Here is a 16,766-nt window from a genome sequence, read left to right as displayed (position 1 = left end):
CGTTACCTTCTGGTGTTGCTCAGGGAAGCTGCCTCGGTGCTCTTTTTTTCATTATTCATGCTTCTGTCAGGTGATATAATCTGCTGGATTTTTCATCTGACACAGAAGTCACGAGCCTGGGCATTATCCTAGACACAGACCAAATGTTAAAATCCCACATAAAGATTTTGACCAAAGCACCTTTTATCATTCAAGCAATGGACCAAAGATACAGCCGTTCCTAACCCAACAACATGCCGAAAACTTGTTCTTGCATTTATTTCAAATAGATATGATCACTGTAATCCTCCCTTTACCGGTCTTCCAAGACAATCCATTGATAAACTACAATTAATTGGGAACTCTGCAGCCAGGCTTTTAACTACAACAAGAAGTAGAGAGCACATCACTCCAGTTTTAGTTTACCTGCGCTGGCTCCAAGTGTCTTTTAGAATTGATTTTCAAGTCCTATTAATTGTTTACAAGGCTCTTATTGGCTTCGGACCGGCCTATATGACCAACTGTTTGTATTTTTATAATCCCATATCAACTTCTTAGAGCCTCTGCTGTCGTTATTTAATAAGAAAACCAGCTGCTTAGCCTTTCTTAACTATGCAACAAAACTATGTAACGCTATGCACTTTGGTTTGCTTGGTTTTATCACCTGGTATTGCACTTGTTTTAATGTTTCTGTTATATTTTTTTTCTTGTTGACCTGTTGTAAAGCACTTTGACCTGCAGCTCTTGTATGTAAGGTGATAAATAAAGATGATTATTATTATTATTATTATTATTATTATTATTATTATTATTGTTTACAGAACTGTTTTTATTGTATTTGTGTTTGGATTGTGGGATTTCTTTTATTTAAAGACATGTTTCCATGGAAGTTGTTAGGAGAACTCTGTCAGTGCACATCCACAAAGTCCTGACAAGAGGCCTAATTTGGCAAGTGGGTGAACCAGGCTTCACTAAATGAACCAAAGGTTTATTAGGTATCAACATTTTACCAGTCTAAGACACTGTCCCATTTTTTGTACTATGATGTAGTGTGTTACCACACATTGTTATATCCCCAGTGAGTATGTAAAGTAGTGACGATATTACTGCTTTATGAGTTGATCTTGTAATTCCCATAAGTATCAGAGTACAGCGTACAGTATACTCCTGTGTTCACAAGTATTTACCTTTTACAAAAACCTAATTACTTTGATTTAGTTGTCTGCAGCACCTTCCTGTTCCTGTATTGAAGAACTGTTATTTACTTTGGGAGTGACAGATACCACTCCTGTGTTTTTATTTCTGGTGGTAGAGTTACTTTATGAACATTTGAATCACAGATTTTGCATATGGGCTGAGTTATGCAACCCCCTGAAATTATGAACATCGATTGTGTATCAATGCAAGTCAACAGAAAAGAATGATAAGTCCATGTAAAGGGACCATTAATATTAGGTTTCATCAGTGAGGAGCTTTAGGAAAATTGTATTTCAACTTTGCTGCTGCCGGTTTTTGTCGTCACTAAATGAAACCTTATAGTGGAGCGGCTGATTTTAGGCAGAATCGTGCATTTGGTGATACAAGCATGAAAATTGGCATGAGCAGTCTCCATGGGTCACTTGACAAGAAAATTGTCCCAGCCACTTGAAATTTCAAGTTTGTGGCCATTTTTCAAGATGGCCGCCACCTTGGTGGAACAATTAAGTGATGTTATTGTTTGGTTGGTGATATAGGCATGAAAATTGGCATGGGCAGTCTCCATGGGTCACTTGACAAGAAAATTGTCCCCGCCACTTGAAATTTCAAGATGGCGGCCATTTTTCAAGATGGTTGCCACCTTAGTAGAGCAGTTAAGTGATGTAATCATTCAGTTGGTGATACACACATGAAAATTGGCATGCGCAGTGTACATTGGTCACTTGACCAGAAACTGCTCACAGCCAATTGAGATTTCAAGATGGCAGCTATTCTTTCAGATTGCCACCAGGATCTTTAAATAATATATTTTCTCATGTTAATTTGAGTTCCTAAAAAGGCAGAGAGTGTTTTTTTGACTGTGTTTTGTCTAACTCCTCACCCTTGACCTGTCCGATGTGGTAAAACCTGCCAGGAGTTGCCTCCTAACGGCATAGCTCTCAGGGTTCAGTGAAGTACACAAGCTCCCTTACCATGACAAGGTAACAGTCACAAGGGAGGTTTTTTTTGTTTTTTTTAAACAAACAGACAGTTACGTTGTCAAATACATACTAAAAGATGGGAAAACAAAAAGGAAGATTAGTAAAATAGCACAGCTGTGGTGCTGAATGGACAGCGCTCCAAAAAATAATTGAGCAATTAGAACTGAATGACAATATAGGCAGATCCAGAGGCAACAGCAGCTCTGACTGACACAGCCATAGAACCATAACAAACTGAAAATATCTCTCACAAATAAAAGGTAGAGGTGCTGACATTACAAAGTAACTCCTCAACTAAAAATATCTCTCACTGGTAATTAGCCATGTGGAAAACAATACTAAAGAACTAAACTAAAAATGTGATTCACTGTTAGAACTGAAGACACACTGATGTGGCGATGGGGAGCCGAGCCATAGGTCTACACCAGAAAACACAGGTGGCCAAGGGGGAGTAACCCTGGCAAAAAGAATACGCACATAGGGTCTAGCAGGGGCAACTACACAGACATGTGCACGTTTGGCATGCTCCTTGAGTGCTGCTTGAGTTGGTGGGATCAGGTCATATTGTCTTTGTTTTCTGGCAAAGAGATCAAGCCTCGCCTCATTCACAGTTGTGACATCGCTGGATCTGTCATACATTAGCACAACAAATCTCTCCAAAGCTTGCAGGTCGCTGTCATCCACTGCAGAGGGGCATTCAACTAGGTTCATGCTTTCGCCCTACACCTAGTCCGATCGTTCATCCAATGCTGTTTAAATCCTGTGTGATCTGTACACCATCGGTTACTTAAAACCCTGTTAACCTTGGCTCGGCTCTCCCGCGCTGGCACAACCTGTCAATTCATGTGCGGCTATCTAACTGATTTGGGGTAAATTAGATAACATTTGGGATACTAACTTTCAATTAGCTGACATTGAACCCCACTCTGAGTTTAACAGCAGTGATATATCACCAGTGTGCCCTGGTAGTGCAGATATTCACTCTAGTCTAAATTACCTGTAATCACCAAATCAACACAAGTGTATTTTTATGCATCAGTGCTAGAGGTCATAAAATGACTCTAAATCCTCTTTACTAAAAAAACAATATTTATATGAGAAAATGGACCTTTTGAAGATCCATTAGGCGGCTCACGCCAGTTTCCGTGCTTGTATTAGCCTAAATGCTCCAATAAGGTGGCAGCCATCTTGAAAAATGTCCGCCATCTCGAAATCTCAATTGGCTATGAGCATTTTCTGGTCAAGTGACCCATGTACACTGCGCATGCAAATTTTCATGTGTGTATCACCAACTGAATGATTACATCACTTAACTGCTCTACTAAGGTGGCGGCCATCTTGAAAAATGGCCGCCAACTTGAAATTTCAAGTGGCTGGGACCATAGACATATAAAGAGTAGACGCCGCATTGGCTGCTGAGGCGCAAGAAATACAGCCGCCATCTTGGACCGGTCACCCTACCCGATCCTACCCGATAGACATCATAGAGAATTCAAGATGCCAGAGCACTGTGCAGCGTATTCCTGTGCAAATCGGCGGACGATTGCCAACAGGGGTCGGGGGATTACTTTTCACAAGTAAGATTCAACATTATTATTGTACTGTATTTATGTCCGCCAGCGAAATTTAGCCGGCCGGCAAACGTTAAGCTCGGCTATGTTTATAGCCGGTGTTGACCCGGCTATTAGGCCAACTGAGACTTTATAAATCTTATATTCCATAACTCAGGCTTAGATTACAACTGACACAAGAATGCTATTGTAGAAATAATGCAAATATTGCTGGTATAACATTGACCAGCACATTTTACACAGGTGACACAGGCTGTATTATTCACATGTAATTCTTTCTTCCTAACAAAAGTAAGACACCTCTCATGTCTCATACCCACCCCACTTACTTACAAATACAGACAACAGAACATCTGACTGTAGAATAGTTTGCAAACAAGCTCACTTACAATTTCAGCAGCTTTGGTTTATTATCAACAGCAGCAAAATGGGAGTTTTGTTGACCCTAACCCTCTAAGAAATTTGAAGGAAGAAAATAAACTTGACCTCCTTCTTAAAATGTTTTTGTGTTGACTTTCTCAAATCTCCCGTTTTTATTTTTAAGGTTTCCCAAAGACAAAGATTTAAGGAAGAAGTGGGAAGTTGCTTTGAGGAGGGAAGGATTCACTGCAAGCAAGTCATCCGTGATCTGCAGTGAGCATTTTAAGCAGGAGGAGTTTGACAGGACAGGACAGATTGTCCGACTCAGAGATGGTGTTATTCCCTCCATCTTCAGCTTCCCGGTTCACCTCCAAAGAGTAGGTGTATCACCATAAGGCTATTAGCATTCATAAATGTAAATATTCTGTTATCAATAACAGGGCAGGGTGAAATACGTATCCCTGTGTGTGTGTGTGTGTGTGTGTGTGTGTGTGTATTTATATATATTTTCTTATATTATGCTTCTTCATTTTAGCCAGAAAAAGGCAGGACTACGTCTGCTTCCAGAAAAGCTGAAGAGAGCCTGTCAGTGGCCCCTGAGGATGACCCGGAAGCTTCAACCTCACACTCACAACCTCAGCCTAATGATGTGAGTATTTCTATTTTAAACATCATATCACAATCGTCCTAGACGAAGTAAAATCTCTCTTGTTTGCTGCCACTCATATTAAACACACTCACAAATAAACCCATACACACACAATTGAAGACATGTTGAACATGAATTCCTGACACACACACACACACACAGTGCTGGCAGTGGCTTTGACAGGTGATGACTAAAAGAAAGAATGTGGGCCATACTCTAGCTGTGTCAAAGTGATGTGTGTGAAGTGAAACGGCACTCAAACCATGTTCATCCCTCTTTCTACTAGGATCATAGCTATGTCTTGCCTGCTTCTCCTACCGCACTTAAGGCCAGACTCACTGAAGCTGTAGCAAGAGTGGAGAGTCTGGAGCGAGAGAAGAAGAACGCCATGGCTAGAGAGAAGAGGGCAAAGACCACAGTGAAGAGTCTTTTGGGGGATTTGAGGGAAAAGAACCTCATTGATGAAGAACTCAATGAGAGGCTTGATTTCTACTCAGGTAAGATGAAGTTAGCACTTTGAAATTCATGTACATCTTATTCTTACACTCTTTATTAAACTCCTTTGTTATTATATGAAGGGGACTTATTATTTTTTCCTCATACAATTTCAGATCTTCAAATAGACTTCATGGCAAAGCAGGACAATGAGTACTCAAAGGACCACAGAGAGTTTGCCCTCACATTCCATCTACATGGTCCAAAGGCATACAAATACCTCAGAGAGACTCGAAATTTTCCCCTACCTCATCCACATACATTACAAAGGTAGTGTCAATGTTGTTCAATTGAATTTTTGGAAAATACTGTTGCAAATACGTTAAATAGCTACTTCTCAATATTTTCTCAGGTGGCTGTGTTCGGTGGATGACAAGCCTGGCTTGAACAAGATGATGCTGGATTGTTTCTTTGATTTTTCAACTTATTAAAATAGCTGAGTAGTACACAATCTGCTTCTGCTTCTCTATCATATATTAGTGTTTGTGTGTGTGTGTGTGTGTGTGTGTGTGTGTGTGTGTGTGTGTGTGTGTGTGTGTGTTATATTATATATCGTGTGTCTTATGCAAAATACCTATCATACATAACATATATCACTGTAGCTACTCTCGGTAGTAAAGCATGAGGCCACATTACCACATTTACAGGCTTTATTTTTTGATTAATGCTACACAGCATCTTATCTTTATATTACAAAGATGTGCTCACTTGTCCTGTGCAATTATCCAACCATGGCCATATCTATCAGTGAGAGGTGTATATCATGTATACATTTATTTATTTTGATTTTATGTATCAATGAATTAATCAATCACTCTTTTCCTCTAGTTTTGACTCTTGAGATGCTATAACAAGTTACTGGTGTAGGATCAATAGAGGTCACGTTATCTTGTCGTTTTTGCATTCAGATACTGTACTGACATGACTATACTGTATCTGCTGACATAAACGGCTTTCATACGTAAGCTTCAGGTTGGCTGATAAGGTCCGTCATTTCTTGAAAGTAGTTTCAATTCATTCATAAACTAAGCAGCTAGATGACCGGTTAACATGTACAGTAGGCTAAATCAGTATACTGTACAAGTGTACTAAGCAGCAGAACAAATGAACACCGAACGTGAACAGGTATACACGGAGTGGGATCATGTAATAATAATACACTGTGCTACTGAAGCACATACACACTGGCGTAACGTAACGCTACCAATACAAAGAGCAGTAATAATATGGAAACGTACAGTTACAGTAGCCGTAAGACTGACGTTAGCTAACGTTAACGTTGGTTATCTAAACTTAGCCACCGCTAGAAAGACGTGAAACAGGTCATCAGCGAATTGAAATGTTGAGCTAAATGATACGTTACTTGAATCAGAATATTCGGAATATTATAACGATATAAATATATAGTTATACACGAGTGTCTCCATTCATTGTAACGCTATTACACGTAGTAACGTTAGCGACGGCTAGCTACGATGACTGAAGTTGCTGGAAAACGTCATGACTCGCCAACGAAATCATAGAATTAGCCGGTGTGACGAATGGAAATATAACATTTATGACCATTCGGTCAGAAAATAACAAAAAACAAAGCTGGGGAAGAATAGTCTGTTAGGGGTGGGGGGAGAAAAGGAAGAAGGGGGAAGAAGGGGGGGAGAAGAAAAGAGAGGAAAAAGAGAGAAAAAGGGAAAAAATGAGATGAAAACAAAATGATTTAGCCCCCATTCTCACTCCTGCTGCATTTAAAATACTGTATATTTCGTTAGTGTTTTTAAATGCAGTAAAATTTGTTTTCTTTTTTTTTTTAAATGAGGAGAAAGCCATGTTCACAGGAGTGCCGGTTCAAGTCCCGGCCTTGGCAGGATTAAGTTGTATAATATGCACATTAAAAATCTTGTAGTCTTGTTGCCCTTGTAAACTTGAGTTTATTGAAGACAATACTATTAAGACTTTCACAATGAAGAATGAATAGAACTGAGACAATATTAATATTAATTAAAAACATTAATAAGAAGTCACCTTGGCCTCTGGCAAACTGTGATGGCCATTTTTCACAAATATCTGATAATACTGTATTTGACAGTTACTAGTTGGTTGAAAAAATATTTTTCACACAAAACATAACCCCTTTTGTTTTTATTTTAAAACAGATTAGTCACGTTTTAGAAATACTCAGTAAAAAAGACAATTAACCATCCTGATGTCATACCAAAAAGTCATCATTTAGGATTGTGTTTAATTTTTTCCAACCACTGCTCCTTTGGAAGAGCCTCTACAGAGGGGCAGTATACTGTGCCTTTGTACTGGCTGTGTCCGGTCTCTGCAATTCGGAACTGCCCGCATTTCTTGCACGTGTTGTGCTGCACTTTGCGGGTCAGTTTTCGGACAGGAGCAGGAGCAGGGGCAGAGGAGAGGGTGACACCCAGGGCCTGTGGAACAGTGAAAAGGACAGGGCCATGTGACATTATGGGACCCAGCATTGTCAGTTGAGGGCCCGGGACTGGAGCAGGGAACAGCTGACGCTGCGGACGCAGGTTTACAGCTGCCTGTGTTGCACCTGAAGGCGGAACTTTCCTCTTCAGCCGTGCCTGGCCAACAGTGCTGCCAGGCAGGTGGTACTGATGAGCTGGGCCTGGCAAAGGGGGTGCAGACGGAGGGCGCACATTAGCGGGGAGGACAGGGCTAGCTGCTACAGACAAGCGGCTAGGCAAATCCAGCCCCTGCATGACCACTGCGGTGTCCTGCCTTTTCACCCTTCTGTTATGCCACTGCACTAGGGTGGTGTGACTCACATCCACCAGCTGCAGGTTAGTTTCGATCTTAACTGTCCCACTGGCCAGGATGCGCCGCCTAACTTTCCTGTAGTCCTCCAGGATGAGATCCCATCTAGAGACTGTGTCACACCCTTTGTTCCCTTCCTTTGTTTCTTCCTGGGACTACGGTGGATGGCACAGAGCATGATGAAGATCATTTCAAGCAGGCGGCAGCAATCTGGCCACTGGGCAATTGGGGCAGGGGTGGTCAGAGCATGCCTCTTCACACTCTCCACCCCTGGAGTGAACTCCTGTCTCTTTTTAGGAGAACGGAACCTCCCTGTGTCCAGCCTGCTTTGATGCCTGGCAGCGAACACCACCCTCTGCTTGTCGTAGTCCAGCAGGTTCTGCCAAAGAGCAACAATATTGCTCACCTAAGCAGAGAGAACAAAACAGCACATTAGAAGACAAAAACGTGCAAGTGGGAACATGCATGACAAGACATAGAGGAAATGGAGCAAAACAATAAAAGCTCCTGACCTGCTGGTTTGAGAGGACAAGGGAATGTTGGTTCCTCAGCTCAACAAGACACTCTGCCAAGCAATCGACCCTATCCAAGCCTGGCACACCAGAGTCATCCACAGCCTGCAATATGAAACAAGAAAAAAAATGAAATGTGCAACACAATCTGAGGACAGTAAAGTGGGATAGAGTGGTTTTATTTCTTTACACTTTATAATGTATTTACATATGTAGCCGCTGGAGGGAGGCGGGGTTATAAATTCGGACAGGCAGATTTAAGGAGGCCCTAATCAGGCAGAAAGGCAGCTGTCTGTCTGAAGTCCTCACCGGCTGATTTGCTGCAGGCTGGTGAGGAGGATTGTGTGAGGGCACTGCCGATCGTAAGTTTTTAGAGTTTTCAGACCATACTGAGAATTGGCAAATTGTGAATATATGTAGAGGCACACGACATTAGTACATTTGTGTGGTTGTGTGTTTCAAGTTGTTAGGTGCCGTTCCTGTATGTTAAAACTGCACAACAAGTGCCCAGCGCATACACTAAAACACGGAGCAGGTTGGGCTTCTGGGTAGGAATGAGCTGGTGAACAGGAGGTATGTTGATTGCTAGGCATAATAAAGTGTCCACTGTTTCCCCAGCATATGTGTGTGTGAATATGTTGATGCTGACCATATTGCATTTTTGTTGTCACTGAAACAGTTACAGGAGGGAAGCGAGCCAACAAGGGTCGGTCAGATCAGTGTGTGTGCACCCTGTGACAGTCGTATGGTAACATAATTAATTTTATTCCATGTGTTGTCTGTATTGTAATATTGCATGATGGATGTTTTATAGCTTGTATGTTGCATGGCTTGCTTGCTAAATGTTTGTTTGTGAGCAGTATTTGTTTTGTGTTGTAGGTGCATGAGGAACAGCTGTGCATGGCCTGACTGCTGTTCCTTTTTCCTCTTCTTTGTGGTTTAGTTGATGTGTTCAGTTGAGCAGCTACCGCGGAGCAGGATTGTGCTCCTTGATGGCCTCGTGTTAAGTTACACAGAGCGGAGCTGTTCAGCTGGGCCATCATTTATTTTGTTTGTTTGTTTGTTTTTGCTTTGTTTTGTTTGTTTTACCACTCTCCCACCTATTGACCATGTTAAGTCGGCTTCCATCTCCAAGCGTGCTCAGTCTGCCTTAACTCGAGGGGCTTAGGGGTTTGCTGTGTATACCGGCAGGAGTTGCATTTGAGCGTGTGCAGTGTTTGGTTGCTCTATAAGAGGTGCCGTGTTATAGTAACTGCCAGGTGCGTGTGTGTAATGTTATAAATCACTGTTTTGTCTATCCCCTCTCTCACTCGCAGTAAGCCCGAGGGAGCCAGGCCGGCTGTATCCTGATCATTAGAGGAGATGTTTTAATCATTATTGCTCCTTTTACATGTGCCAATAAATAAATAGATTTGAATATAACTTTTGTATAAATAAAGAAACAAGTGTTGTTTTAAAACTTTATACTGGAGTTCATAAGTGCAAAAAGACTGAGTCCCGCTGTATTACTCAGGCTGCACTACAGCGTCTATTCACAGGCGCGAACCCACTACTGAGCGGCACGGGGGCTTTGACCTGCTCCGTTTCCGACCTGGACCGGTGCACCCCTCCTTAGACGACCTGGTGGTCCCGGGCTCCCCCAGGAGCACCATATCGATACCGAACTTAGTGCGGACACCCGATCGGCATAGTCCGCTGCAGCGCAGAGCTCCTGAGCTCAAACGATCCGCCAGCCTCAGCCTCCCAGTAACTTGGATTACAGGCGCGCGCCACCACGCCCGGCGAGAGATCTGAGTCCTCATCGGCAATTTAACTTATGTGAACGTGACGTCATCAAAAGCCACAGCGGCATCTAGTGACGGAAGCTCGTCTCTGTAGTCTACATAGCACTATTGCAGTTCTCTGAAGTCCATCCACTGGTTCAGTTGACTGTGTCGATGAACTGTTTGTTTTTCATTCACGCACTTGTCGATCTTAAGGTGTGCCAAAGTTGTACACTATAAAATTCTTTTTAAAAAAAATCAGTACAATAAGGGGTAAGAATCTAACATGCATAATGAGCTTTCTTACTACACTTACTTAAAGGAGCACTATGTAGTTTTTGGAGAAGGAATCCTCTGACTACAGCTTGTTTATTCAGTTTTGTATTATTACCTCATTAATATTGTAAATATTAAAAGTATGAGTTTGAATTTCTTCTCTAAAACTACGTAGTGTCCCTTTAAAGTCATTGGAGCCGGCAAAATCCTATATTTTTTGCACAGGACCAAAAATCCTCTAGATGTGAGAGAACTATACATTAATGATAGAATGAATCTGGTTGCAAGAAAATTAAAACTTGTTGATGTATTCATTTTTGAAAATGAAAGATTGTTGTTCAGGAAGAAAAAAAAGATTTATTGCTATCAATTTGATTACTGCAAAACATTCTGCAATAACCATTTGATTGAACACATTTTGCAAATTATCCACAGGGTTTCGTAGATGTTCAGATCCAATTTCCTAATCAACTGAAGATATAAGCAGTTTGTGAGGCTTAGAATTATTTTTATTTTTTTGGGGGGTGTTTTTTGAGAAAGTCCCTGACATGAACCAGGAGGCCCAAGGTGAGTTGGAATGGAAAAGGTTTGACATCTTCTTCACCTTCATCTACTTTTCCCTACATTTGAATGTTTGAGCTTCATAATGTATAATGATGTACGTACTTATCTGCTTTCGCTGCGCTCATTGAAAATCCAGTGATTTGTAACAACACAAATACTTTGGTCCAATATTAACTTGCAAAAGTGTAGTACAGACACTTGAAGCCTCCAGTGCACATATACACTGAGAATGGAGTTTACGGTGAAGTAGCAAACATCTGGTGTCCAGCAGTTTAAATTATAATTAATTGATGGTATATTTAAACCAGATTTTACTCCAATTAAAATACATTGAACACATTAAATAATACACATAAGCAAAAAAATGACACAACATGTTTCAGTTTTATTTTTCCAACATTATGATTATGACAGCAACACAAGAAGACACATTACAGCATTAAAGGTATCAGGCATGCTCAGACCTCCATTGTGTGGTGAGACCAATAACAAAATTAATTAATCACATAACCACTATACAACTGTCTGACTCTTGTTTCACAAAGTATTTGACAGCAACAGATACAATTAGAGATTTCCAGTTTATGCAAGAAGTGTAGAGGACGGACAGCCAGACCATATTCACAAGTAGAGCTGCAACTAGCGATTATTTTCATTATCAATTAATGTGACAATTATTACCTGACTGACGATTAAATGTTTACTTAATTGTGAAAAATGCTTGGCGAAGTGACAAATTCAAATTGCTTCTTTTGTCCAACCAACCAAAGCCCAAAGACCCTTCATTTACTGCCATAATGACAAAAGAACCAGCGAATCCTCATATTTAAGAAGCTGGAACCAGCAAATGTTTGACATGTTTGCCTCAAAACGATTCATTAGTTGTCAAAATAGTTGGCAGTTAATTTTCTTTCAATTGTCTGATCGTTTATTCGACTCATTGGTGCAGCTCTATTCACAAGAATTGACAGCACCGTTAACATGGTCCCAACTGAACATGGACAACAAGACGACAGTGAACACAAACATTTGAACAAAATCAAACTGTTCAATTACTCATATTTCATAATTTCTAAACCTCTGCAGCAGAGTAGATGGTGAGTCTGCAGCAAAACGGAAACGTCGATGGCAGTAATCACCTGAAAAATTGACGATAAAGAGTCAGTTTAATTTCATAGGATTTAACAAATAGAAAATATAGAAAATAAAAAAAAAATAGAAAATAACTAACAAGATAAACAGCTCAGACCTGCTGATGTATCACAGTAAGTAATGATCATATTTACCATTTTGTATGTAAAACATACTATAAAACAATTATTTTTCCATAAAGAAGATATGTATTTAACCAGTGTTGTAAGAACAACAATAATAATACAGTAGTTAAAACCTCTCAAATCATAAACAATGATTCAGAAAAATTGATTTATAACACAAAATGTTCACATTTTCAGCCCGTTTAGAGCATCACTGAACAACATTTTAATAAAAGACTTAATCAATTATTATATAATTCCTAGTCATATAGATTTTGTACACATGGACAACAATATATTGCATTTTGTGGATGAATCTGCTTTACATATGTCAAGAGAGGAATAGAAAAAGAAGCAGTGATGATGAGCTGGTTAGATGAAGAGTAGCAGGTGACATCCTGACACTGTGGAAATTCAGTATTGTACAATTAAAGTTTTTGCACATAGTTTCTGCTGGGTGTTTCAATAACCTTCACCTATAATCCCTAACCCTGGCCATCCAGTAGGGGCTGTTTTTTGTATGAACCCAGCTGACTTAAACCGAAAAGCAGAAATGTGGAATCGAGTCACTGTTCTGATGACTTGCAATTTGAATTGACAGACAGAGTTCAGACTCAACTTGGACTTGGAAGTTAAAGACTTGTGGTTTGAATTGCCTTGACCTTATTGAGGACCTTATTTTTCTCCGAGAACAGCTTGTTTATTCAGTTATGGAAAAAAAGTAAATATTTCTGAGTTTGTATTATCACTTCATTGATATTGTAAATATTAAAATTCTGAGTTTCAATTTTGGCTTGACTTGGATCAAATAAAGACTCGACTTGACTTGCCCGATAAAAAATGACTTGGTACTTGCTTAAGAGTTGTACCAAATGAAGAGTCACATATTTACAGAAAAGTTGCTGGTACACCTGTAGTACTGATTCTGAGAACTTGTGGAAATGGCTGAAAACTACGGAAGCCCTAAAGGGCCATGCATTCATACATTTTATTTCCTCTGTTTTCCCATGATAACAAGTTAATTTCATTTGTTTTCTCGAGATCTCGAGTTATTATCTCGAAATAACAACTGCCGTTTTCCCGAGATAACGGGATAATTTTCTCGAGATCTCGAGATAACGAAACTTTGTTTTACAGAGATAACGATATAATTAATTTGAGATCTCGAGATAATGACTGTGATATCATAGGCCTGAGATTATGGAAACGCCTGGGACCTCATAGCTGGTCAGCTATGTAGTTAACGACGACATCAGGCTCACTTAGATTGCGCCACCGATATAGCTGAAGCCTTGCTAACCGTCTTTTTAGATTACGCACACTAATGTGTATATTATCTGTAATAGCAAGGCATAATGCTATTTCAGCCTGTGTCAGGCCTTGATTGAAAAGATATGTGACGCGGTGATCGATATGCTCCTGCTCCTCTGACATTGTTATACTACACTACTAATATACTACAATATTGTTTTGTTTTCTCAAGATCTCAAATTAATTATATTGTTATCTCGGGAAAACAAAGTTTCGTTATCTCGAGATCTCGAGAAAGTTATCCCGTTATCTCAGGAAAACGGCAGTTGTTATTTCGAGATAATAACTCGAGATCTCGAGAAAACAAATGAAATTAACTCGTTATCACGGGAAAATGGAGGAAAAAAAATGTATGAATGCATGGCCCTTTAGGGCTTCCGTAGAAAACTAACAACAGCATCCCACAAACATGTTTGCTACAGCTGAAGATTACAAATAAATATGTGACATACAGTGTAATTATGCACTGAACAGAAAAGATGACCTTTTGTCCAATTCTCGATCTTCAGAGCAAATGCAATTTTAAAATTCTTAATGTCTTATTTTCTATGTTTTTTTGTGCTCCTGTAAAGCACTTTGAATTGTCCTGTGTCTGAGCAGTGCTATATAAATAAAAAACCTTACCTTCAGAGCATTAAGTAACTGTCCTGTGCAAAACACAACACTTCATAGAAATGGGGAGGTGTCCCTTTTTTTAATATTTAATGACACTAATGTCACATTTTTTCCTCAAGTCCCCCAGAGTCGTATCATGTTCCTAAACTACAACCATAAAGATGCTAGAGGTGCTTGAAGGAGCCAGGTTTTCTATGCCCTAATTGGCTGCTTTCATTTAATTTGATATTTAATTAATTTTCTGTTTCAGTCGCTGTATTTTGCACTGAAGAAGAACTTGGGTCTCCATACTTTTCATTACTTTGACAACATTTTGAAATTCGCTTACTTGAGGATGGCATGGCATCATGTGAAGGGATCCCTGGTGAGTCCTTCGCAGCATGAAGGTCCTCTGTTTGGGAAGTGACAGGGATTTCTGCTTTTGAGGCCTCCAACATTGGTTCCTTCTTATTTCTCACGGCCCAGTGCATTGACTGCAAACAGATGACCAGATACATCACCAGGCTTTCTAAGTGATACACATAACATCGACACCAGAGTAAAGACAATACATACTGTTTTTACGGAGTCATTCAAGGCTTGCCAGTCATGAAATGGAATAGTAACTCCACTTCTTCTCCAAAGGTCATAGTTTTTTCTTTTGGTTTCACTGCATAAAACCTCTTTGGCTTCTTGCAGTTTTTGGAAATCTGCCACTGCCAGAGAGAAAGAAAAGATCTAAGATGGAACATTAGGCTCACAAAATTAGGAGAATTAAATACCCTCTACTTTGCATACACTTGTCAGCAGCTCTCCATTAACATAATTTGCTTTGAAGTCAAAACATCAGAAAGAGGAATTAATCATGTGTGGGATAATTATGAACATTGAAATTTGGGAACAAACATCACTAAAAAGGTCATAAAAAAAAAAAGTTGGGTTCACCCTGACTTCTAATCACGATTCTGGCTAAAATATTTCATTAAACATTACTCTTGAACATCCCTTCAAAGTATTCACATGCGTCACAATAATGGCCCACATATCTACCTGCTCCTGGGTTGCCTAGGTGTTTGTCTGGGTGACATGTCAAGGCTCGGATCTTGTATTCGTTGAGAATCTGCTCGGTCTGCAAGGTAGAAGATTAAATAAACATAGTGTGCTTTTGCAAATCCAAATGTTGATTTAATTCAGGAATAAGTCACTTATTTTGTTTTGAAGGGACATTACTTGCTGTGTTGAAACACGTTCAAATTTGCACACATTTGTGAGGGACTATGAGGCCACAGAACAAATTCAATATCATACTCACAAGGTATTTTATGTATTTTTGAGTATTTTTGGATTTTATGAGTGAGTACTTCCCACTCATTCCCGGTGTGTGTGTGAGCTCACCCAGATAAATTCCATTCAATTATGTTGATATGGCAATAAAGTATTGAATCTTGAATATATAAGGGAAATATACAAAATGATTTTCTGAGCTGGTCTATGTTATGCTGAGTTGATAATGATCAGTTTATTTTGAGGCCTTCAAATGCATACCAATCCCACACATTGCTGTTGTTAAGACTATGTAATGTTAATAATAATGAATAGACTATAACTTATTGTGTTATAATACGTATTATTATACGTGTGGGCGTGTTAAGGAAGGGATTATTGAAGACAAATGCTGCAGCAACCATCAGACGCTGGATGACGCACGTATAGGTCCTCTGACATCTTTTGCTGAAGCATCAACAGGTCTCTGTTGGTTCAGACTAACCTCTGGAGCAGAGTCCATGAATCTTATGGTTGAACAACTGACAGTTCGCTGGTCGTTTGCGTACATACACCATTTTATGTGACCTTCTACTTCTGAACGCTTAAATCAGAGCGTTTTGATTTGTATATCTAGACAACCATGAGGCTATCACCCAGCAAATAGGCTGATCCTTACAGACGCACAGACCACAACTTACCGACGACAGTTCATCACATCCTAATAAACCGTAGTAATCCTCCAAGTCCTCTGGTTTGCAGTTCAAAACAGCATCCATGAAAATCTGTTTTGTGTGTTGTTTCTGGTAGCGGAGCAGCTTCTGCTATCCTGGACCACAGCTGTTCGGTTCTTAGTCGCTGATGGGGTCCACCTCGCTGCTGCTGCTGCTGCTGTTGGTCACTCACTCACTATATTCTCAAAGCTTAACTTTTTTACTATTTGGTCAGCTAGTTTTGCGTGAATAATTGACAAACTGTCAAATAGTTAAAGTAATCAAGGGATATATCTCTCCTGACTGACTCCTGGGGAAAAGTCAGCGCTCCCTTTCACTGTATGACGCATGCTGCATTCAAGTGCCGAACTGAAACTCAAACTCAGCTCGAAATTTCCAGCATTCACGGGGTACCAGGCAAAGGCGAAGGTTATTAGAAAACATAATAAATTAGTCTGTGATACAAATTATGTCTTTGATGACTAGGCCACAGGTCGTGTGG

The 16,766-nt window shown here is 40.0% G+C and overlaps 2 protein-coding genes and 1 long non-coding RNA gene across 3 annotated transcripts; 2 read left to right on the top strand and 1 right to left on the bottom strand.

The window, feature by feature from the left end:
* Positions 1-3,653: 3,653 nt before the first annotated feature.
* On the top strand, positions 3,654-5,505 carry LOC141008891 (THAP domain-containing protein 6-like). Its single transcript, XM_073481246.1, has 5 exons — positions 3,654-3,733; positions 4,272-4,464; positions 4,623-4,736; positions 5,023-5,233; positions 5,348-5,505. Exons 1-5 carry the CDS (start codon positions 3,654-3,656, stop codon positions 5,503-5,505), a joined length of 756 nt encoding a protein of 251 aa, XP_073337347.1.
* Positions 5,506-9,064: 3,559 nt separating this feature from the next.
* Positions 9,065-9,988, top strand: LOC141009577 (uncharacterized). Its single transcript, XR_012180146.1, has 3 exons — positions 9,065-9,097; positions 9,204-9,272; positions 9,841-9,988. It is a non-coding gene; the product is annotated as an uncharacterized lncRNA (long non-coding RNA).
* Positions 9,989-11,492: 1,504 nt separating this feature from the next.
* dnajc12 (DnaJ (Hsp40) homolog, subfamily C, member 12) lies at positions 11,493-16,689 on the bottom strand. The gene is made up of 5 exons (XM_073481689.1): positions 16,253-16,689; positions 15,339-15,417; positions 14,865-15,004; positions 14,638-14,782; positions 11,493-12,266 (listed from the first exon to the last, which is right to left on the bottom strand). The coding sequence occupies exons 1-5, from the start codon at positions 16,328-16,330 to the stop codon at positions 12,184-12,186; spliced, it is 525 nt and encodes a 174-aa protein (XP_073337790.1). The 5' UTR covers positions 16,331-16,689; the 3' UTR covers positions 11,493-12,183.
* Positions 16,690-16,766: the final 77 nt, after the last annotated feature.

This window comes from Pagrus major, chromosome 15, assembly GCF_040436345.1.
Source record: "Pagrus major chromosome 15, Pma_NU_1.0".
Lineage (NCBI taxonomy): Eukaryota > Metazoa > Chordata > Actinopteri > Spariformes > Sparidae > Pagrus > Pagrus major.
This window is presented reverse-complemented; position numbering and strand designations above follow the sequence as displayed.

Coding starts and splice junctions, on each gene's coding strand:
- LOC141008891 (XM_073481246.1), top strand. CDS start 3,654: ATGCCAGAGCACTGTGCAGCGTATTCCTGTGCAAATCGGCGGACGATT. Junction 3,734..4,271: donor CGGGGGATTACTTTTCACAA/GTAAGATTCAAC, acceptor TTTATTTTTAAG/GTTTCCCAAAGACAAAGATT. Junction 4,465..4,622: donor TCCCGGTTCACCTCCAAAGA/GTAGGTGTATCA, acceptor TCTTCATTTTAG/CCAGAAAAAGGCAGGACTAC.
- dnajc12 (XM_073481689.1), bottom strand. CDS start 16,330: ATGGATGCTGTTTTGAACTGCAAACCAGAGGACTTGGAGGATTACTAC. Junction 15,418..16,252: donor GATGTGATGAACTGTCGTCG/GTAAGTTGTGGT, acceptor TCTACCTTGCAG/ACCGAGCAGATTCTCAACGA. Junction 15,005..15,338: donor CCTAGGCAACCCAGGAGCAG/GTAGATATGTGG, acceptor TCTCTCTGGCAG/TGGCAGATTTCCAAAAACTG.